Source organism: Chinchilla lanigera, unplaced genomic scaffold (assembly GCF_000276665.1).
Source record: "Chinchilla lanigera isolate Chin_1 unplaced genomic scaffold, ChiLan1.0 scaffold00007, whole genome shotgun sequence".
In the NCBI taxonomy this organism is placed as follows: domain Eukaryota; kingdom Metazoa; phylum Chordata; class Mammalia; order Rodentia; family Chinchillidae; genus Chinchilla; species Chinchilla lanigera.
In genome coordinates, this window is record NW_004955408.1 from 1771275 (window position 1) to 1794334 (window position 23060).

Sequence of the window (23060 nt, forward strand, 5' to 3'; positions counted from 1 at the left end):
TAAAGAGCAGCTACACAAACCTTCAGATCAGAATCCTGCAGACTCGTGATGATGCAGCCAGCACATTATGAGAGTACACACAGTGCAATAAAAACACAGTGAGTGTTAAAGATTTTTATTAAAAGTTTTTCGGGAGCAGTTCTGAGAGTCCTCTTATACAAGTGTCTTTAGTCGCACTGTTGTGGCTACCTTGGCGTCCTGACTTCATTCAGATGTTTACCTTCCGTGGTCATTTTGACTTTGGGGAGGAGGCAGATGTCACTCAGTGCCAGATGCGGAAGCTGGGTGAGGACTCCCTGTGACGTGTTGATGAGCCTGCCTTTCCGTTGCATGCACTCGGCAACAACATTCACTGTGTTTTTGATCATACCTTGTGAAGACAAAAGAGGACTTCCAGAACTACTGCAGAAAGTGGCAGGAATGGCAAGTGTGTTTGAAACGAGGATGGGATACTTTGAGGGAGATTAATGACAGTTTACTATCGTAAATTTTTAAAAACTGAAACACATACTGTACATTTGGATCCCCTTTTTAATGAAACTCCAGCTGGTATAACATGGTAAACTCCTACTTTATGGTGAATTCTTTTTACTGTAGGAGTGTACTCATCTAATGCTGGTGGGAATGTAAAGTGGTTCAGCCAATGTGGATCAAATTTTGGCCCTCAGAAAATTAAATAAATAATCATCTGACTAGCAATTCCACTCCTAGGCATATACCCTAAAGACTTGGAAACAGGCCCACAAGTAAATGCGTGGTCCTGTTCATAGCAGCAGTGTTTACAGTACCACAGGTGGAAAGGAGCCTCGAAGTTACCCTAGACAGCAGCAGACGGTGGTACCTGCGCAGTGCGGTGCTGCTCGTCCACCAAAAGGGGTAGAGCGCTCCGACACCTGCCTTACACCAAGCGAACGCCACCAGACAGGAGAGATCACAGTTCGTGCAGTTCTGTTTATGGGGCAAATCCAGAGCAGGCAACAGGCTGGTGTTTACCAGGGGCTGAGGGGGTGAGAGTGGCTACAGGGTTTCCTTTTGGATGCTTGATGTTTTGGGACTGGGCAGAGGGAGCTAGACATTGCGGGGATTGCACACCACTGTGAATCTACTTAGTGGTATTGGATTATTCTTTTTAAAATGTTTAATTTTATGTTATGTAAATTTCACCTCAGTAAACAGGAAGAAAAAGTGACCTGTTCTAAAAGATAACAAAGCTCCGTCTTAGTTGGTGGTGAAGTGACTGAGTCTGCTGCCTTTTCTTTCTAGACTGAGCTATAAATGTTTAATCAGCTTCCTCAGTCTGTGCCTGTCTTGTCCTCTTGCTACTCCCCGACTCCTTCGAGGGTACGGTACTGTCCCCTTCCTCTCCTCCAACCTGACAGTTTCTCAGGCTCTCTGTTTTTCATGACTACAGTTTTGAGACATGGTGGCTGGGTACTTTGTAGCATGCCGCTCTGTGGGGTGGTCTGATGTTCTTATGATTAGACTGGGTTATGAGTGATCAGGAAGAATACCACGAAGGAGGCACTGCCGTTTTCATGGCATCGTAGTGGGGGCCCATGGTGTCACATGATATAAGTACCTGGTGCCTGTATCAGTTGGTTAAAGCCATATGTTCGCCACTTTCCATGACTGTAACAAAATAACTAAAGATAATCAGTGTAAGAGGAGGAAAGGTTTATGGTGACTTGGTTTTGAAGGTTCAGTCCATAGTCATTTGCCCCATTTTTTGGCCTGGGGCAAGGCAGCACGTTACAGCACAAATACGTGGCAGAGGAAGCTGCTCAGCTCATCACAGCATGGCAGAGGGTCCCACAGCCTGCTCAGGGGCCTGCCCCCAACCACCTAAGTCCTGCCATGAGTCTCCCCTCCCAGAAGTTCCACCACGTCCCAGTAATGCCAACACAGGGACAGGGTCTTCTGGGGATGTTACAAAGCCACACCTTAGCAGTAGTGTCGGGCAGATTTCTCTGTATAGAGTTACTATTTTATATCACCACACGAAGAGCAAGAACAGTGACATTAGGTGTTTTCAAAGACAGGAACCACATACACACAACTTACTACATTAAATTGTATCATTATAATTGTTCTACTTCATTAGTTATTTTTGTTAATCTCTTTCTGTGCTTTATTTATAAATTAAACTTTATCATAGGTATGTATGTATGTATGTATAGGAGAAAGAGTCTGCATAGGGGTTAGTAGTCTGTGCAGTTTCACTGGGCTCTTGGAATGTATGCCCCACATGAACTGGGGGACTGATGGGTGGTTTTGATACAGTCGGATCCACGGTGTAGTCTTCCTTCTGTGTTAGGATTCTCTGGCAGCCTGCTTGACTCTTGCATTTTCATTGGAATCCACTAGTGTTGCACTCTCCCATGTGCAGTCCTACAGGTTTGACAGTATGTACGCGGTGTCCCCCAGCCAGTGTGCACCTAACAGGTCCCCTGTCATCCCGAGACCTCCCCGTGCAGCCCCTCAACTGCAGTCCTCACACTCTCCCGGCCTTTCACCATCACTGACCTGATTTCTGTGCAGTTTTGAATCACCTGGCTTTTGACAGCAACTTCTGAATGCTTTGTTGTAAATGTGAACATTTCTTGTAAGCAGAGGTCGTCTTGCTTTGTAATTGGAGTCAGTTGATACCAGGACTTGAATTCCAGCTCTGACACTTCCCTAAGCCTCAACTTTGCAACCTGTGAGTGGGAATAATAGCAGATCCTACCTGGGGGTCTTGGGAGGACTAGATGAGATTACAGCTGCTGGCACCGTGCCTGCCGCATCCAGGATCAACAGGCCTGCTAACAGCGCTTCAGTTATGTTCCTCGTCATTGCCATCATCGTCGTTGTGGTGGGAAGAAAAAAAGAAAAATACTTAAGGAGGCCCGGAAACGCTGTCTGCTTGGGTCACTGGTGTTGGTGGAAGTGTATGTCTGGCCCCCTTCTGTGGCTGGAAGGAGGCAGGGGACGTGGGGTTTGATCTGGGGTGGCTTTTCCTCTGGCGTCTGCGGAGTATGTGCTTTTCAGCACAGATCCTGGGATTGACTGCCCAGGAGACAAATCACTGTCTTCAGTCTCAAATTGCCCTGGTGGAGAGATTTCAGGGTTTCATCTTTGCTCTTCTACTTCCAAATAGAAAGTCTAAGGATTTTTTTGTTTGTTGTTGACAGTACTACAAAACACAGAAAGAGCGTTTTAAGAGCATCACCCTAATCTCAGTACCCGCTGGGTTTTGTTTTGGAAGTCCCTTCCATCCCTGATCTTTAAGGAGACGTCGTCGTTTGATTTACTGCATCGTAAACGCTGTTCTTGTCGCGCCTGGTCTTTGTCCAGCTGTTTCACGATGTGACGGCTCCTCCCGGCACCCCCACCCTTCATTACAATGAGCCAGGCTGTTCGCAGCGAGCAGCTTCTTGACTGTCACTTTCTGCTTCTGTCAATGTGTTCCTTGGAGTATAGGTCCCGGAGTAAGAGTTTCAGCCAAAAGACGAAGTGTTCACTTACGGCCGATTGACATCGTTTTGCGGAATTTGTTTCGTGTGTTTTTTGAGGGGGGCAGGTCTCGCTGTGTCACACAGGCTGCCTTGCCCTGGGTCCAAGCAGTCCGCTTGCCTCAGTCCCCCCAACCCCTCCACAGCTGGGCGCCTTCACCTTCCTCTTCCTCTCCTTTCTCCTGTCCTTCCTCCTCTTCTCCCCCTTCTCTCCTTCTCCCTTTCCTCCTCTTCCTCCTCCTTGCCCTCCTCCTCTTCTTCCTCTTATTCAGCTGAGAGCACGTGAGGATGTAATCACACACCTCACAAAGTGTCTGAGCTCGCGCTCCAGGGGCGCCCTGCTAAGTGCACCGCCGGATCACGCTTTGCAAACCATGTCCCCCAGTGCTGGTCCCTCCCTGAGTCCAGCTCTACTCCCGGGGTTTCTGGGTGGCAGCGTCCCCAAAGGCTCTGGTCTTTTGGCAGAAAGTCATCCTTTATTTACTTTGGAGGAGGACTTGTTTGCCTGTGCAGAACCAGGACCGTATTGTTTGCAGATGCTAGGGGTATTGCCAGATAACTGAATGTCAGAAGTTAAGGCTTTTAAATCATCTTTACAAACACGGACACAGAAGAATATGTTCTTAGAATTAAAAACAAAAAGCATGAAGTAAAGATTGTGGGGCTGGGTTTCTCATTCTGACACTTCTCTTGGAGTTAGTTCACGGCGGTAACTTGTCAGACCCACAGAAAGGACAGCTTGGAGGTAGGAGAGGAGCAGCCGGGGAGGGAGGGGTTTTTCCAGATTCGTCGCTGATCCAGAAGAGTGAATGTGCAAATGGAGTTAAAGTAGTTGAGAAAAACAGTCCCAGTGATTTCCGACCCCACCTAGTAGCCTTAACCTTAATCTTCTCTTGCCCAGGGCTCCCGTAGACCTGCAAAGACAAGAGTAGCTTTAAAGTCATTGTGTTTCCTATCAGTCTTCAGACTGGTAAGACCCCTACCCTTCAGAAGGGAGGCCCAGGCGTGATAATAGTTGTTAAAAGCTGATTGTTCTTAGCATTAACTGCTTTTGTTTTTAAAAAAGGATATCCACAAGGCAGTCCTTTCATTCTGCCTAGGGATGATAAAGACAGACAGAGCTTCTTGCCTGTCGCTGGCCTGAACTGGAGGGCTGGGTTCCTTTGCTTTCTAAGAGCACTTTGCGGTCTGCCAGGGTGTCTGCAAATACAGTGGGAGGAGAGTGGGCTGGGGGAGGGTTCTGCTGTAGCGGTGGGGACCTCACCGGCCCAGGGAGCCCCTGGCAGCTTCAGGGGCCGCTGGAGGGTGAGGTGGAAAGGGCCCCCAAGCGTCTCACAGGCACAGTCGAAAGCTAGGGATGGAGCCGAAGTGGCTGACTGAGGTTCTAGATGGGAGCTTGGAGCCTGGGGTCTAAAGGTCTCTCCAGGTTCTACTTCGGGGCTAACTGGGGCCTCAGGGGCCAGGGCGGTGGGCTGAGGGTGAGGTTAACCAGGGCCACCAAGCTCTCTGTATAGCGAAGTGTCAGTAACCAGCCTGTTCACCCCTGTTTTCTCTTACTGCCTGTTGCGGGAGGCTAGGAGAACCCGGGTTAGGTTTTTAGCTTCAGGTTCCTAATCTCAGGCTGTTCCAACCAGAGGGGGTTTGGCTGGGGTCCAGTCCTGTGCCAGAATTCAGGCTTCGTGGTGCTGAAGAGAAAATGACTCAGTGATCCTTGTCAAAGCGCTGTGAGAGAGACTATGCTCAGGACCATCGCCATGGCTTGGGTTTTGCAGTATGGGGAGAGAGTGGGCTTAATTCTAAACCCAGCGTGAGCCAGGGAGCATGCGTAGCCCAGGAGCACGGTGGGCTCAGCGGCTGGGACATGACTAAGATGCCGTCAGGAGCCAGCACTCTGGATAAGCAGCGGCCAGGGCTCTCGCTGATACAGGCCGGTTGATCAGATGCCGCCGGGGCGTGGTGGGTGAGGAGGAGAAAGCTGATAATGCATGGAGGGAAACCGGAGATCAGGGCTGATAGATTCTGGCTGCGCTGGCTCAGCAGGGTCCTTGGCCTACCCGGGTCTTACAAGGAAACGCCCAGGTGGGCCTAGGAAAAGGCTCAGAAGTCTGAGTACAGTTTGGTAAAGCAGAGAATCATTGCCAGTGGTCAAGGGCTCAAGACCAGACCGCTTTCCCTTCCTCTGAAGCGGTACTTGAAAACTACTTCCTGGGGCTTGGGGGTGGGGTGCACCTCAGCAGCACAGTGCTTAGCATGAGCAAGACTGTGCTTTCAGTCTCCAGCATGCAAAAATGAACATGTGTGATGCTTGTCAGGACTCACGTCCTGGGATAATGCGCCAATCACTTTACCCCTTGAAACCTGGATTTGGGGATTTGAGGTTAATTTCTTCCTTTTTCCAAGCTTGTATTCCTTCCTTGAGGAACTGGGGCTCCAGAAGTCACCCCGGGGCTGGGGATGTAGTTCAGTGTGCAGTGTACGGCATGTACATAGCATGTAGAAGGCCCTGGGTTCAGACCTCAGCACTGCAGAGGAAGTCGCCTTGAGGGTCAGACCAGGCCGTGGGCTTTCTGAAGCTGTCCTGTGAGTCCCACCGTGGTGGAGCCATGATCTTTGACTGTATTTCTGCAGTAATTCTTTTCCTGTTACCCATGTTCTAGTATGGGGCTGGGCACGTGTAGGCTCTTGTTAAATTGTACTGCACTGAATTGTCTCACACACACACACACACACACACACACACACCCCTACACACCCCTGTACCCTGCACCCTCCGAAGAGCAAAGGAAGCTGTCGTCATGGGGTAGATGAGGCCAGGGCCTTCACATCCTGGGCTGTGGGTGGGGCCCGCAGCTGTCGGGGCAGTGGGGCCTCCTGGGTGAAGATGGGGAGATCGTGGGACGCAGACAGCGGTCACCGGCCAGCCTTCCACCTGGATCTACCCTGCTCAGCCTGGGCCTGCCCTCGAAGACACAGTGGGTGGCCGTGGCGGCTCCCGTCGTTTACAGGATGCTGTTCTGCTGTGACCAGGGTTGGGGCTGCATTTGAACACGCTCTCACAAAGCGGGACCTGGTGCCTTCTCCACAAGGGTTCCTCGCTGGTTGATCAGTGTCAGCTTTGGCTCTTCCCCTGATCATAAAATCGCCCATAGAGTTAAATGACTTTTTTGGGAAACGTTCTGGAAAATAGCACCGAAGTGTGGCTCAGTCAGATGCTTTGTTTTTGCTGATGTTTCCACTTGTACCCTTCTGCTGTGAAACTCACCCACATTTTCTTTTTCCTTCCCTCTTGGTTCAGAAGCTGGATGGACTCGCCAAGCTCCGAACTGTTCGAGAAGCTCCGTCGGAGTGCGTCTGTCCCCCAGGTAGGTGAAGCTGGCCCTGTTGGCTTCCAATCTCTGAACCAGCTCCTTCTCTCTGCCGGCAGTCAGGACTGCTCGGGACGCCCCAGGGACGAGGTCGTCTGGGGTCCTGTGTGGTGTACCCCCGCGCCGTCCTGCGACTCTGCGCCTTCCCCGGCAGCCTCACTCGTTAAAGATTCCAGCAAGATGAGCTGACTTGCTTGACTGGTGGCCTCGGTGGAGGAGCTGAGGAGGGTTAGACATGACTTGGAATAAAGGCTCAATGGCAGGAAAGTAGCAACCATCTGTCCCTCTTACTGAAAGCTGGAGAAACATAAATGACTGGTGGGATTCAGCATCCGCAGGAGACATTGCATGTAGCACGATCGGGTCCCTGGGAGGAAGTAATCTGGCGAATGCAGGCCTTTGCTGCTTGCACTGTTGTTGTTGTTTTGGTAGAGGCCTGGGAGGGAATAGGAAGCTCTGTCTGGATTATTCAAATTGTCACACCTCTCTTGGTTTGCTAGTGTAGACCAGGAAGGACATGAATAAAATGAGGATTTTGCTGATACCAGGTCCATGTGCTTAAATCCAGATTGCTATCAGGTCTTCTGGCTGTGCTGGGGGAGCTTTGCACGGGTCAGGATGGGGAACTTCCGTGTGTAATCTCCAACCCCATGTCTGCAGGGTTATCGTGACCCTTGCCTAGGATGGATGGTGCGCAATGCCGGTGGGAGAGAGGCTTCCTGCGTGCAGGAGAAGGTGCTTTCTATCCCTGGTTCGCAGAGTACAGAAGCTGAGCAGTGTCCTGGGTCCTCACTGTCGGGCCTGCTAACCACGCTGCTGGCGCTTCCCAGCCTGCTCAGCTGGCCCGGAAACCCGACTCGTTGGTGCCCGACCAGCGTCTCCAGGTGTAGGCCTCCTTTGCAGGTGGGAGATCCTCCTTCCCTCCTTCCCACGGTGGGAGAGGGCTTTGTGGCTACGTGAGCACGAGCCTTTAGAAGCCTCTGAGATTTTAATAGGAGGAAAAAGGACATACAACTAGCACTGTGAAACTGTGAACTATCGAGTAGAATGAAAAAGCTGGAGTGGAATTTTGGTTCCGACTCTTTCTTTTCGTAGGAGTGATCGGGTTGACCATGTGAAACGGATTTCTTCCTGCAGTTGGCTAACAGAAGGTTCCAAAGTCCCGAGCACAGATGACAGGTGGGAGGAGGGAGAGGAGGCATGAGGCGGCGTGGTGGGACTGGGCCGATCCGGGGCCTGACATTTCCTATCGGTGGGGGCTTCTATCAGTGACGATGGCAATACTGGAAGGGGTGCTGCGGGCATTTTCTAGGTCATTTTGTGCCTATGACCTGGACAGCTTTGTGTCCTGCTTTCCTTCTTAGAGTTGGGGGTCAGTGGGAGTTCTGGACCATGGGAGGGGCTGCAAGGGCCCCTGGGGGACCGTGGGTTGGCGGACTGGACAGAAGTGGGAAGTACACCCGTGAGCCCAAGCGAAGCCTAGTTTTCCTAGATTAGGTTTAGTGGTAAATACAAGAAATCCATCTTCCTCGACAGCCAGATTCCCACCTGAGCTGGCGGCTGAAATAGTTCACCACTGAGTGTCCTATGACGCGGGAGGGAGGCTGTCCACGGGAGCCTGTCAGAAGGGGGCTGAGCTCGCTGGATTCTTTTTCTTCTCCATGGAAGGGCGTTTTTGAAGGCGGGCGCGCACCCTGCAGAGGGGTGGAAGTAGGGCGCAAGTGGATGACTTGGCAACTATCCTGAGTACAGCGGAAAGTGCGCTGCCCCCTCCCCGCAGAGTTCTGCCTTCTACCCCTCTTACTGCAGCCTTTTTTCTTTTTCAGTGGGAATTGTGGTTTCAAGAGTTGTGGCTTTTAGGATTTCAGTCTTTTTCAATCTTATCAGGGGTTTTGATCTTTAGAGATATTTAGACTTTCAGATTTTGCTCTGTGGGGAATTTAACACTGGAATCCTGGATTCCAGGACTGTCTTTTGGGATCATGATCAGCACCAGGGCAGAAACCTCATCCTGCTGACAGGCATTTGGGGCGGACTCCGGCCCTGTGGGGAGGCGCCGCTGGCAGTGGCAGAACTGTTGCTCTTGCCTCAGGAACTTCTGCCCAGGATGTCACTGTCTGGCAGGTGTAGTGGCCAGGAGTGCCTCACAGTGGTCTCAGCGAGTCCCCTGCCCGCCATGTTACCCTGGCTGTTTCTTTCCTGTCTTGTACATGCTGAGTTCTTAAGCTCTTGAGACTGGAGTCCTTTATCTGCATGAAACCCCTGTGGGCTGGCCTGCGCTCCCCTTGTGAGAAAAAGGCCAGGGCCTTATCTGCAGCACCAGAAGCCTGAACTTGCTCCCATTCTGCCCAGCTCTGATCAAAAAGCCCAGCAGACTCGGAGACTGGAGGAGGCGACCACCCTCTGTAGCTTGGTCCCCGTCTGATCTGAGATACCCGCAGAGCCCCCGGCTGCATTTCCTTCCCACGGTCGGGGGAGACAGTGTAATCTTTGTCAGATCCTAGCAGGCAGCGGGCAGAGAAGTGAAGCCAGAGAAGGGGCTGGCTCTTCTGTGTGTGCCGCCCTTTGTGAAATGGGCCGTGCAGGGAGCTCTGAGGCCGGCGGTGTAGCAGGCTTGGAGTGGGGAGATGGCCGGCCCCCTTGCCCTCTCCATGATGGGGCGACTGCAGGGCTGGGCCTCAGGAGAGTGAGGGACCCTGGGGCCTTGCAGCCTTAATCTAGAACAGTAATGGCGAACCTTTCAGAGCTTTCAGTGATGACAAACAGCCTGCTGTGGCATGCGTGCCATAGGTTCGCCACCACTCATCCAGAAGCTCGTGTATTGGGGTGAGTTGTGTTCTTCCAAAGACATGCCCCAGTCCCGGTCCCTAGTACTCTGAATGTGACCATGTGAAAATGAGGCCTTTATAGGTGCACAGGAGCCCCTATTATCCAGGGTACTTTCTAAGAACCTCAGCAAAGGCCCGAAGCTCTGGGCATTGTCTAATCTGATATACATCGTTTGTCCTGTATGTTCAGATCCACAGTAGAGCTTAACTTATGAGCTCGGCGCAGGAAGATGGGAAACTGTAACTAATAATAAGATGGAACAGGGGCTGGGGATTTAGCTCAGCGGCAAAAAGCGGCTGCCTGGCATGCGCAAGGTCGTGAGTTCAGTTCCCGGTACCGGAGAAAAACAAAAAAAAACCAAAAAAAAAAAAATAAGATGGAACAGGTACGGCAGTGTACTGTGGTAAGAGTTCTGGGAATGTGGCCTCTACACCACCTATTGTACCTCCACCCTTCACGCACAGGAAGCGCTCCGCGGCTGCTCTCTGGCCTGTCTGAATTGTCAGCGTTGCTGCTCTTGTGCTTTGGATCGGTGGAGTCTCTTGGACGTAAGACCTGTGATGCTGTGACAGGCGGTGTGATAAGAGGGCCTGGGAGTGGGCGGTTGGGATAGGAGGGCAGGAGCCTCAGCCTGTGTGGGAAGCAGGCAACCCGAGCCCAGAGCCAGCCCCGCGGACGGACGACGCCGGCCCGGCTGGGGCCTCCGCTGTGCTCCGCTCACTCCTGATGCGCGGGTGCTGCGCTCCGATGGAATCTTGGCTGCTCCACTCTGGAGCCCTGGGGACGCAGCTGCCCCTGTGTGAAGGGCTTGGGCTCATCATCCAGAGCCAGGAGCAGCAGCGCATCAGTTACCGTCCTACACGAATAACAGAGCACGAAGCTCATCGGACCGCGTAACTCGGGGTGGAGCAGTTCGGGGACTGCACCCCCTCGGCCCCGCTCTGCATCCTCCCCAGGCAGCTCTCCCTTGGGGTGACCTCTCCGTGGGGAAGGGGTCCCCATAGCACCAGGCCGGTCACACCTGCCTCCCACCCGGCAGAGCGGCTGTCTCTCTCCCCGCAGTCCCAGGACTGGCGGCGGGGCGTTGCGGGCCGAGCTGTGCCCCCTCCCCACCCAGCTGTTGCAGTCCCGACCCGCAGTGCCTTAGAGTGTGGCTGAATTTAGAGATGGCCACGGAAGTGACGGTGCCACTGGGTGACCGCGCAGGAAGAGAGCTGGGCACGGACGGGCACCCCGGGCAGAGGATGGCCATGCACTGATGAACCTGCGTCTGCCTTAGATTTGGGTTCTGCCCTGCAGAATGGTGAGAAAATAGTGCATTTCAGTTATGGGAGTCGCCCTGTGTGTGGCCCTTTTCTGTGGCCGCAGCCAGCACACCAACACAGGCAGCTGTGGCTCAGTGGCTTTGTGAAGGGCAGCCGTGCCGGGAACAGAGCAGAGCCTCATACGCACAGCCGAGCACTAACCTCAGGGCGCTGCCTTCCGGGGCGCGTGAACCGTGGCGCTCAGCCTTGCAGCTGTCCCAGCTCGGCAGCCCCTCCTGAGTGCGGGGTCACTGCCTGTACCCAGCACCACGGGACGATCGTGCCACACGGCACAGGCCTGGGGAGAGATCCGGGCTCCGACTTCAAAGAACATTTCTGACTAAATGTGTGATGCTTTCGCACCACTGTCAAGTTGAAAACTTAGAAGTCAAATCATCAGAACTTGTGGGTTTTAAAGTTAAAAGTACTATGCAAACAAAAAGCCCCAGAAGTGACCCTGATTTGCCTGGCATGCCGAGCCCTGAGTAGTGGACGGGCCGCAGGCTGGGACGTGTGATTGGCTGGGGTGGTCGGTGATCATCGGGGCAGCCAGAGGGGCAGCCGCTGGGGGACGGTCGGTGCCGCTAGCAACGTGGTGGGGGAAAGTGGCTGCCCCAAGAACACGAGCGGCTATTTTGCCATTCTGAGAAGAAAAACAGATACAGCTAGGAAACCGCAAACTATGGATGACCAGTTCAGCCCTGCTCCAGGGACAGCTGGCCAGGCTGTCCGCGCTAGCGACCCTAGACGGAGCCCGGATTGAACAAAGCAGGCGAGGTCTGTCTCTCCCTTTGCTGAATTTCTCCACAAGCCCGGGAGTCGGGGGTGTGGATCTGGACTCAGACTGCCCGGCACGAATTCCATCAGTGACGGCGGCGACCACAGCTGGGTCACCTACCTTCCCGGTGCCCCACGTTTCCGGGTGTGCAGGTTGGCGTTTCTAGGGGCAGCACCCCGGGGGCCGTGGGGGACTGAGCGGGTTGACACATGGGTTGACACACAGACAGCATGGCGCTGCTTCCCGGAGTGAGCTGCGCTCCCAGGAACCAGCTCCGGTCCTCAGCCGGAGCTGCGGGGTGGGAGAGGAGCAGAGTCAGCGGGGGCTGGGAATATTCTGGAAGAGAAGAACAAAGGCTGGGCGGACTTCCCTCACATCCTCTCCCGGAATGTGGGTGACAAAATGCAGATGGCACAGGGGCGAGAGGCGGGGAGGAAAAGCAACTGTGTGGCCAGGCAGTGTCCCGGCCTCGAAGCCCGCGTGTGCAGCCCGGTGCTTTTGCTAGTCCACGCTGGGCGCTCAAGGGCTCAGCCTTCCCTGGGCGTGGTTAGGAGTGTTCCAGAAAGACAAGCACGTTCTCCCTCTCCCTTTGTGCCGTTTACCACGCGGAGATACTGTGTGCTTTCCAAGTTGTGTGCCCTGTGCCTGCAGTGCATCGCAGGGCCGTGCTCCAGGATCGTCCATGGGCACGGGCTCACCAGGCTGGGGATTCCCAGGTCTGTGAAAATACCCGGAAGTTAGAGCAGGGAGTCAGCTCCAGTCAGAGAGCACAAAGCACAGCACGAAAACGGCGCAGACCTGGCGCACTGCACCCCTAGCTTGTGGACAGCGTTACAGAGGGAACAGCAGGAGGGAAGTCACTGGTATTCACCTGCTCCCCGCAGCTGCCGGCTGAGGAAGGGCTGAGGGAGGGCAGGGCGTGCCTAGGTGCCCTCTGAAATGCCAGTGTTGGGGGAGGGGGACCCGAGGGGGAGTGCCACAAATTTGACCTCGGCCAAGGCAGTTTAGTCACTTAGCAAGACCTTATCTCAAAATAAAAAATATAAAACAGTTTAAATTAACTCTTTCAGGTTTTACACTAGTGAAACAATGCATTGCTTGCACATGTATGTTTGATTTATTACACTTATGAGTATGGTCTCTAGTTGTGACCATTTACCTATAAAAGCCTCGAGTTTATCTTTCTTTACAGCTGAGTAATATTCCATTATATAAAAGTACCACAATTTTCTTATCCAGTCCTCGATGGATGGACATTTGGGTTGCTTCCACATTTTAGCAATTACAAATTGTGCTGCTATGAACATAGGTGCACATATATTGCTGAGATATGATATTTTTAGATCTTCTGGGAAAATACCCAGAAGGGGAATAGTTGGGTTGAATGGGACCTCTAGACATAGTTTCCTGAGAAATCACCAAACTGATTTCCACAGTGGTTTCACCAGTCTGCATTCCCACCAGCAGTGGAGAAGGGTTCCTATTTCTCCACAGCCTCGCCAGCATTTGTTATTGGTTGATTTCTTAATGCTAGCCATTCTTACTACGAGGTATGACAGACATTGTAAAATGATAGGAAAGCACTCAAAGGTAAAGGGCAACTGGGATGTGGGAAAAGAGAAGGGAAAGGAGAAATTTTGTATGTATGAATATGCAGGATAGTTAACATGGCTGTTCTACTGTCTTGTATTTCTTTGCTGAAAGAAACTGTCAATGAGTCTTTGGTTGATCAGCGTTGCATGTCTATATCTGTTTTCATGAGAAACCACTTTGAAGATATCAATATGTAATACAACAAGCATTGTTAATTCCCTACCACTTTGTAACTCCGTACCGTCTGTACTGTTCTTTTACTATTTTGTAAAATGTTGTCTGTCTGTTAATGTTTTCCTCCTTTTATTTTTAAAATAAAAAAAATATATATAAAACAGGGCTGGGGATTTGGCTCAGTGTGAGGGCCCTGGGTTCAATCTCCAGTACTGCCCCCCCACAAAAAAATTCTTTTTTGAGTTCTTTGTAGAATTTTTTAAATGATACTTACAAAAACAAATGTTCTGCTCCGGTGACTTGGGTCTGTGGCAGAGGTGAATGCCTGGAAGGCAGATATGTCACTGTGTAGAGGTTGAAAGAAAAAGTTTGTGTCTGATGTTTTGGTTTGTGTGTTGGTTTTTTGTTTCTGTACTGTTTTCTCCACAACCTTCTGGGGAATGGTCTCAGCTCTGCCACTCCGCCGTGCAGAGATATTTGTTCACTCACTCACTCGCTCACTCACCCATGCGTCCACCCACCTCTTGGTGACCTGTTCTGTGCCAGCCCGGTGGGACGAGCTCACCGACACTCTGACAGATGATCTCACACCCGGTTGTTAGAAGAGGTGGCACAGGAACTGTAGCAGGTTGAGAATGGGACAAATCCTAAAAAGAAAAGTCCTACGGAAACGAAAAGCAGGAAGGACAGTGCGGGTCAGGCGGGCGGAAGGGTCAGGCCTTCCTGCGGGAGCGGTGGCTGGTGGCAGGTGGCAGGTAGCCAGCGGTGGCGACGCCCGTCCCGAAGGCCAGATGTCCTCAGCAGAGGCGGGGGGAACCGAGCAAGCTGGCTGGCGTGGCTGTGGGGCCAGGGCAAGTCCAGCGCTTGGAGGGGGACGCCCTGCAGCGGTCGAGGGGAGCTGCGCTGGTGCGGAGCGCTCTGAAACATCAGGAGGGCAGAGAGAGGGCAGACAGCGTCCCAGCCAGGCCCGTACGACAGGGCTCAGGCAGACATCGTCACACCCTGTTCACTGTCCCGGCCCCCGGGCTGAGACTCGGCCAGGCACACAGAGGAGGGCTCACGAACGCTGCTGAGGGGCGGTTGTGAGAACCCTGCTGAGGGCCGTGAGAACCATAGCAGGGCTCAGAGGTGACGGGCACAGGCCGTGTGGCGGACACAACTCACAAACAGGACAGATGCGGGTGGGGGTGGGGGCGGCGCTGACCCAGGTGCACAGCTGGGGGAAGCGATGCCCTGGCCCCAAACAGGAATCCCCAGAGAGGAGGCCGCTTGGAAGGGACCGTGGTCAGCGTGGTTTGGAGCGGTGGCCGTAGGAACCAATTTGTGAACCCACTGATGAATGGAAAAAAATAATTAGAAGTCTGCTCTTCAGGCATAGTCTAGCCACTCTGAATCCATTAATTATCAAATGTACCAGGACCCATAAATAAAGATCTTAAAATTTAACTATGTTCTGACCTTTGGGATTTAGAGATTTCTTGTGACCACCAGAGGGAGCCCATTATATTTATTAAATTCTATAGAAATATTGGAATTTAAAAGAAAAATCATTTTTGTAAGTACACATATGTTTAAAAATTATTAGAAAGCACATAAAAGTTTGGCCCAAGGGCAGACACACAGTATTAATCAGCCATTCTGGTATTTTTTTCTCCTACTAACATGAAAGTCCCGCCCCCCTGCCCAGAGTTTTCTAGATGGTTCTGGAATCAGGTGGTTCTTTTGTTAGTTTTGGGAGGTCTAGGTGATGGCATGCAGGGTAAAATACCCCTTAGGAAATTCGTCCTTCGAAACACATCCCTACTTGCTCAGCATTTATTGACACCGACTGGTTTACCTGCGGCTGGCAGAGATTTTCCGGTAACTGTGGGGAAATGAGACGTCTCGACTCGGCTTGTCTTGACCCCAGCGCCGTGCGGGCTGTGGGTGACGGGCGCCGCTGTCCTCTCTGAGGTGTCCACAGCTCCGTGCCACAGCTTGCTGGCCGTGCTCAGAGTAGCGTGTGACATCCGCTCCTTGCCCGCGTCGTGTGCCCAGGGACATTCCACAGGGACAAAGGAGACTCAGGAGAAACACTGAAGCCACGGACAAGGAGACAGACGGGTCACTCCAAAATTCTGAGTTACAGCTGGGCTTTGCATGTGTGGCGTTGAAGTCAAAGACCATATAAAGCAGGTGACTGCCTCTCAACCTGCAGGAGTTTGCCCCCCAGCATCACTTCATAAAGTCTGAGACATTTTGGGGTCACAACCTGGGAGGTGAAAAGTGCTACAGTACATCAGGAAAAGATCAAAATTCAAAATGTGATGTATGGTTTCTAGTCAATGTGCAATGAGTTTGTGTATCATAAATGGAAAACTCAAGCCCTCATAAGTCGGGGACCAAGCCATACCTGGTGGCACATATCTGTGGTCTCAGATACTTGGGAGGCTGAGGCAGGAGGCTCACTTGCGCTGAGGAGTGTGAGATGCACACTTTTCTGAACTGGCTCACCTAGTGATGGAGGCTGGGGTGTTCACTCTTCACCTGGGCCATTTGGCCAGTGCTGTTGCTCCCATCCTGAAGGCTGGAGAAGCGGAGGCAGCCTCGTCCGGTTCGGGGCCCGAGGTGGTGCCTTCCCTGGGTTAGTGTCCCCGCACTAGGTTTCACTCAATGTTTACCAGTCAAGCAATGTTCATCTGGCCCGGCGCACCTCACAGAGCCCACGGGGGACGACGTTGCCCCATGTCTGGCTGCGAGGCCGATCCCTGTCCCACCTCGCTCCCACCTTGAGTGCCTCTGCGGTCCATGGTTCACTTTCCTTTCTCCCTGTCCTCTCTCCCCAACTGGTCAGTCCTCTGTCCTCCCTCCCTGCACTGACCGAGCCCGTCCTGCCTCCTTCAGACCCGCATCAACCCCGTCCCTGCCGGGTCTCCCTGCGGGGAGAAGCCCTCCGTGGGTGTCCATGGTCCCCGTCTTTGCGTCTCTCAAGCGAGTCCCTGGCTCCCTCTCTGGACTCGTCTCTCAGATCGTATCATCGTCACATCCCCTTGGGAATGACTCAGTTTCCCCACCGCATCCTCTGCCAGAACCTGTGTGCTGCTTCTCCCCATCATCGTGACCCAGGTCACAGCAGCCAGGATGGCATCCACCTACGTGTGCAGAGGTGCATGAACGGATAAGCAAGCCACTGTGCACGTCAGAGTGCTACCAGCCGCCCGAGCACAGGGTCCGGCCCTCGGCGGCCACGCGGCAGGAACTGGAGGACATTACGTGAAGTAAGCCGGCGACAGGAAGAAATCCCGCATGACCTCACTCTTGGGTGAAATCTAAGGAAGCTGAGCTCATGTGTACAGGCGACTAATGGTTACCAGAGGCGGGGGGCGGGAAGGGCCGGGAGGGAGGCGAGGGAGAGGCTGGGCGGCGGGTGCTAAGCTGCGCTGCGGAGACGGAACGAGTCGCGCGGTCTGCTGCACAGTAGGGTGACTGCAGTTAGCAGCAACTTGGTGTGTATTTCAGAATAGCTGGAAGAGGAGGTTTGAATGTTCTCACCGCAAAGAAATGATAAATGTGTGGCGTGACGGACATGCTGAACACTGATTCAGCTCTTACACGGCATAGATACATCGAAACGTCAAACTGTGCTCTGAGTACCTACAGATAAAACCAGCATTTTAAAAAAGGTGCTTGTTCTTTCAGGCCTCGCTTCTTCCTTCTCACCTCTCCGGGGGCCGATCCTCGTCGCCCAGCAGAACCAGTGGCCCTGGTGTGGTGATCCCGCCACGCACGGGGAGCCCTCAGCCACGGCGCCTGCAGCCCCGGTTGTCGCTGGTCGGTTGCTCCCTCACCTGTCGCCCCCTGTGGGCTGTGGCTGCTTGGAGACAGCGCTGGGGCGGGGGGCAAGCCCTGTGCACCAGGAGAAGCACGACGGTCTCCACGCCTTGGAGACCGAGGCGGGCGGATCACAGTCGGAGCCGGCGTGGGCAGTTTAGCAGCTCTGCGAGACCCTGGCTCAGAATGAAAAACTAACAACAAGCTGGCGATGGCCACCGTGCAGAGGCCCTGGGTTCCGTCCGGTGCGGGGGGGGGGCAGCAGCACGAGGACTTGGGCTCCTTTTACACACGTGTTTTTGTGACTTGTGAGGCAACAGTGACAATCTGATAGAGGACGGTTCCAAAGAAGGCCAGTGAGATCCAGAGGTAAACCTGCGGGGCTGTCAGCCTCCTCCCGCGGCTGGCAGTGTCCAGGCACCTCGCCCGTCTGCGCAGTGGCTCTGGACCCGCGAGCAAGCCTGCCTCACACCGCCACGCCCGTGCCGCGCCGGCCCATCCTGCCTCGGGGCGTCACCGTGACCTCTGTCCTCCTTGCCGGTCTTAGATGGCAGCTGGGCCACAGCTGGGCTCTGCTGGGTTCTGCGTTTGCCTCAGGGCTGGTGAGTGGAAATCACTCGCATTTGGTGTGGTTCGGCCAAAGTCCCTTCCTGGAGGAGTCAGATCCGGTTGCAGCGGAAATGTTTCCCCTGCAGGGGGACAGCTCACACACACATGCACACACAGAGGCATGCACGCCCAAACACACACACACGCGCGCACACCTCTGCCCGAGCAGCGCGTGCCACCGTGCACTCTGCCGGCCCCGCGCAGCCGGGGACGCTGGGGTGCGCCTCACAGGCTCCTGTGGAACTTGTGCTGGGGTAAACCGCGGGCGCGTGGCACACAGCAGTCCCCAGCAGCTCTCCCTAGGGACGTGCACGGTGGCAAGGGGGTGGGCAGACTCCGGTGCGGGTCGGACACCAGGGAGCAGGCTTAGCCTGGGGGGCCTGTCCTGTCCCTGCCTCCCCACAGAAGGGAAGGTCACTTCTGCTCAGACTCTTGGGTCCCTCAGAGGGACACGACAGCTCCGAGCTCCTCGGGCGCCCTGGAACCCAAGATCCCTTCTGCTGCCGTGTGAACGTCACCTGGAGTGTCCCTGATGACCCGCCGCCCGTCCCCACTGGAACACGGCTGAGGGCTCTAGAGCCGCCCCCGGGCGGGCCGTGGCTGGCCTGGCAGTGATACACCGGCAGGGATGTGCTGTCTGCTCATCTCTTAGAGGTGGCCGGTGTGGGCCCCAGAGCTCCCCCACGCAGGCTGCGGGGAAGGGGTGAGTGCCCGTGGGGAGGGACGGTCCAGTGCAGGTCCAGTGAGCGAAGGATGGCCCGGGCCAGTGCAGGCCGCACCCGCCCCCTCCACGAGCGGCTTGAGCCTTGTCCAGGGCTGCCGTCCAAAGCAAGCCCTGGTACCCGTCTACCCGTCTACCCCCTGTCTCTTTACCTAGCACCTGTCTGTCCTCTATCCACCTATCACCCATCTGTCTATCCTCTGTCTACCCACCTGTATCATCTACCTACCCATCATCTGTCTGCCCATCTACCTACTCCCTCTCTGCCTACCTGTCCCCTATCTCTGAGGCAGTACCGGCGTGGGGCCCAGGGCCGTGCGCTTTCTGGCGAGGACTCCACCGCTCGCCTGCCCGAGAACGTACCTTACACAGTGTCAGAGGAGACCACCGTGCTGTGGTGGGGGGGCCGCAGGTGACCCGGGGCCGTGGGCGGCGGCCCCCCCTGGCGTCCCCCGCTGCAGTGGCACTGCTGCCCCCAGGTGGGGACGGCCAGTCCTGCTGGGGCGGCACTTGCTGCAGGGCCTGGGCTGTGACTGTGGGTGGGAGGGGCCCTGGAGGGCAGGGCGCCCCTGCACGGCGGAGCTGGGACATCGTTTCTATGAGGACAGGGTGCCTTGCAGCCCTGAGTCTGACTACACCAGGAAGTGTGCGTCCCCTTCCTGCCCCCCAGGATCCAGGAGCTCACAGGAGGGCTGGGCTGGGGTCAGGGAGTCTCTAGGGTTTTGATGTGGTTCAGGGAGGCGGGGGTGAAGACTGGGGAGGGGCTTCTGTGGGTGCTGTTCTGGTCCGAGTGCCCGTGTCCCCCATCCCCGTTCCTGCCCCCTCCACTGTGGTTCCCCAGCCATCGGTGCGAGCGGCTCCTCGGGCCTGGACCACCCCTCGTGGAGACTTCAGGTTACACCGAGATGCGATCCAAGGCCGCCAGTCGGGCGGCACCTCCCGGAGCTGTGCCCCGCCTCCACTGCCCTCCCCTGCACCCTCCACGGCGCTGCCCCCTTTTCTTTCCCCTGGACATTTTCCACGTCCTCCTCCGCAGCAGTGGTTTTCGACCTTTCCAATGTGAAGTCTCCCGGGTTGTTTCCAGTGCCTGCTGATGCTGGTCTTCCAGTTCTTTTTCCCGCCCAACCCTGTCAGAGGGCAGAGTGACCAGCTGGCCAGCGCAGCGCTTTCCTAGGTGGACAGAGCAGCGGAGAGTCTGCACAGTCCACGTCTCTGGCCACTGCCCCCAACACTTCAGTCCCTCTCACTGCCTCATCTCCAAAACACTTTGTGTCAAAATGGAACTTGCTGCAGGCCATGACACTTATGTAAATTTGCAACTTGATCATTTCTACCAACGAGACACAGTCATCCAGGTCAGAAAGAGTGCGTGACCCGCCTCCCCGTGCCCAGGGGCAGCCGTGCTCACCACGTCGCCCATCAGAGTGGCCTGTTTCAGGTTTCATATGACCAGGAGCTCCCGCCAGATCCTCCTGTGCCTTTAGCTCAGCTCTGTTTGTCTGATCCGTCCACACTGCTGCTATGGGTGACTCTCTAATCTATGGGAGCTATGGGTGACTTGCTAATCTATCTATCTATCTATTGTTGTGTGCTTTTTTTTTTTTTTTTTTTTTTTTTTTTTTTTTTTTTTTTTTGTGTTTTTTTTTTTTTTTTTTTGTCTTTTTGAGACAGGGTCTCACTATGCAGTTCAGGCTGGCCTTGAGCTCACTTTGCAGCCCAGGCTGGCCTCTAACTCAGAAGGATCCTCCTGCTTCAGCCTCCAGAGTGCTGGGATTACAGGGGTGCGCCACCACGCTTGGCTATTGTGTGTTATTGTTGGATGTTTGGGTAGTATCCATTCTTTGGCTGTTGTGAATAGTACTGCTATGAGCAATCTTGTGTCTTGCAGGAAAGATGTGTGTTTATTTTGGTCGTGTTTATACCTTACAGTGGAATTTCTGGGCATAAGCCATGTTAAACTTTAGTAAGCAGTACTAACTTGCCTTCCAAGGAGGGTGGCAGTCTGACCAAGCATGCGGGAGAATTCCACTTCCTGCATCCTCACTAGCACTTGGCTATTTCTGACTTTTTTCTTTTAGTCATTTCAGGCCTATCTCTGGACTTTTCTTTTCTGTCCCTGTGCCAACACCACGTTATTTTAATTAACAAAGACTCACATTGAACGTTGAGATCAAGTCGTGTTTTGTTCTTAAGAATCCCCCTGACTGTTCTTGGCCATTTGCATTTGCATTTCCAAATATTTTTTAAAACGTTAGGGTGTGTGGAGTTGAAGCCAGAGCCTTGCACGCTCCAGGCAAGTACTCTACATCCTCAGATATTTTTTTTTTGAGACAGGGTCTCCCTAAATTGTCCAAGCTGGCCTTGAACTTGCAGCCTTTCTGCCTCAGCCTCCCTAGTAGCTAGAATTACAGGTATTCGTCAACATGCCTGCCCTCTATGTAAGTTTTATGATCACTTACCAGTTTCTAAAAAACAACAATAACGGCAAAACAAGGAAGCCTGCTGGGATTCACTGAACGCAGATTCACGTTTATAGCACCCAGGCCCCGGATTCGTGACCAGGGTCTGCCACGCCTGTGTCTGAGTCTGTTTGAGACTGCTTTGTAGCTGTGTGCAGGTCTCATGTATCCCATGGGACGCATTCTTAGGAATTTAATCTTGTGATGCTATTTTAAATAGCATTTTATTTCTGCGTAAAATTTGCTCTCTGTGCTGTGGGTGACTTTTCTTATTGTTCCTGTATCCAGTGACCTTGCTGCATTCACTTATTAATTCCATCGTTTAGTGGCCTTTTAGATTTTCCACGTATTTTCTGTCCTGGGTCTATAAACAGAGCTTCGTTTGTCCCTTGCCAGCCCCCGTAAGCCTTTGTTTCTGCCCGCGGCTCCTTGTTCTGGCAGGGACCTTGCGGAGTGCTGAAGGGAGCTGGCAGGGGCAGGTGTCCTGGTTCCCAGCTGAGCTCGGAGGACAGAGTGAGAGGCTCTTTAAACGTTAAAACTCGTCCAGCGATCGTTCTGCCTTTGCAGGACGGTGGTGATGTGCGTTTCCTCCTGCTGTTCAGCTGTCACCGCAGTGACTCGCACGGGTTGATGTCAGAGTGCGAAGCGCCTTGCGTTCCGGGGACAGCCCAGGTTCAACCTGCCAACGCTCCCTGGAGAGGCTGTGCGTGGTCTCTGTGGGGAGAATGCCTGACGCCCTCTCTCCTGTTGTCAGGCTTTGGTGTCCAGGTTATGATCATAAAAGCATCCACTCGTGAGAACACTCAGGTCTAGGGTTTTCTTTGGGTTTTCAATAAGTAATTCCATTGTTTTATTAGCAGCAGAACTCGGCTTCATTTTTTGTAGCAGCTTTGAGATACAATTCACATCCCATACAATGCATCTGCTTAAAGTGTAAAATGAAATAATTCGTGTGGTGGGCTGCGGGGGGTGGAACCCTGCTGCAGGCGTGCGAGGCGAGTGCTCACGGCTGAGCTGCACCCGGCCCGGGGCTTCAGTGTCACACAGAGTCTGTGGAGCATTTCACGTCCTCACCGAGAAACTGTCCCCCTTAACCATCGTCCCCTCGCCTCTCCACCACTCCCAGCCTCTGGCAAATGCAGTCCCTAAGCCCTTCCTGCCTCTATGCAGCTTGAACGCTGGATGCAGCCGGAATCGTACAGCCGTGAGCTTTCGCGCCTGGCTTCTTTTCCTTAGCATTACATTGTCCGTATTCATCCACGTGGAGCGTGCATCAGCTCTGCCTCCCTTTTCACGGCTGAATGCTATTCTCTTGCGTGGATATGCCACAGTCTCGTTAGTCCCCCGCGTCTGTGTACATGTTGAGTTTCCCCGGTTTAGCTGTTAAGAGCAGTGCTGTTATGAACAGAGCCATGGACATTCTTGGGCAGGTTTTTATGGGAACATACTGTTTCACTTCTCTTGGGTAGACACCTAGGAGTGGAACTGCTGACGCATCTGCTTCATTATTTATTATAGCCAGACCCTAGGAAAGGTCTAGCGTGCGCTTGGCGAGGTCCTCACTGTGGGCAGTTAGTGAAGTGTTGCTGCAGCCAGTGCTGTTCAAACCACAGCTTGCAGAGAGGTGGTGCCAGCCCTGCAGCTGTTGGTTAAGGGTCTCTAACAGGGTTAGAGTAGAAACTGGGAATGTTTGGAAACTTCGTAGCAGTTTACCCAGTAATTTCGTGTTTGCCGAGTCCAATTTTTAAAAAATGGCCAAATACTTTCTTTCTTTTTTTGGTCTTTTAAATTTTATTCTCCTACATCATCATTTTAGTGTATTTTACAAAACTGTGGGTGCCTGATAAAGTGAGAAGGAAGAAACAAAAAACAAGCAAAGGGCTGTTCCCGCAGATAGCCAGGTGAGCGTGGCCGCGGGCGCCCTCGG

General features: G+C 53.6%; 1 protein-coding gene across 1 annotated transcript in view; it reads left to right on the top strand.

Moving 5' to 3' along the window:
- The first annotated feature begins 272 nt into the window (after positions 1-272).
- The window catches only part of Col23a1 (collagen, type XXIII, alpha 1), a 262912-nt gene continuing 240124 nt past the window's right edge, over positions 273-23060 (top strand). Inside the window, exons 1-3 of the mRNA XM_013507342.1 lie at positions 273-285; positions 5419-5447; positions 6787-6853. Coding sequence (XP_013362796.1) covers positions 273-285; positions 5419-5447; positions 6787-6853 — 109 coding nt within the window. The remainder of the gene's footprint in view (positions 286-5418; positions 5448-6786; positions 6854-23060) is intronic.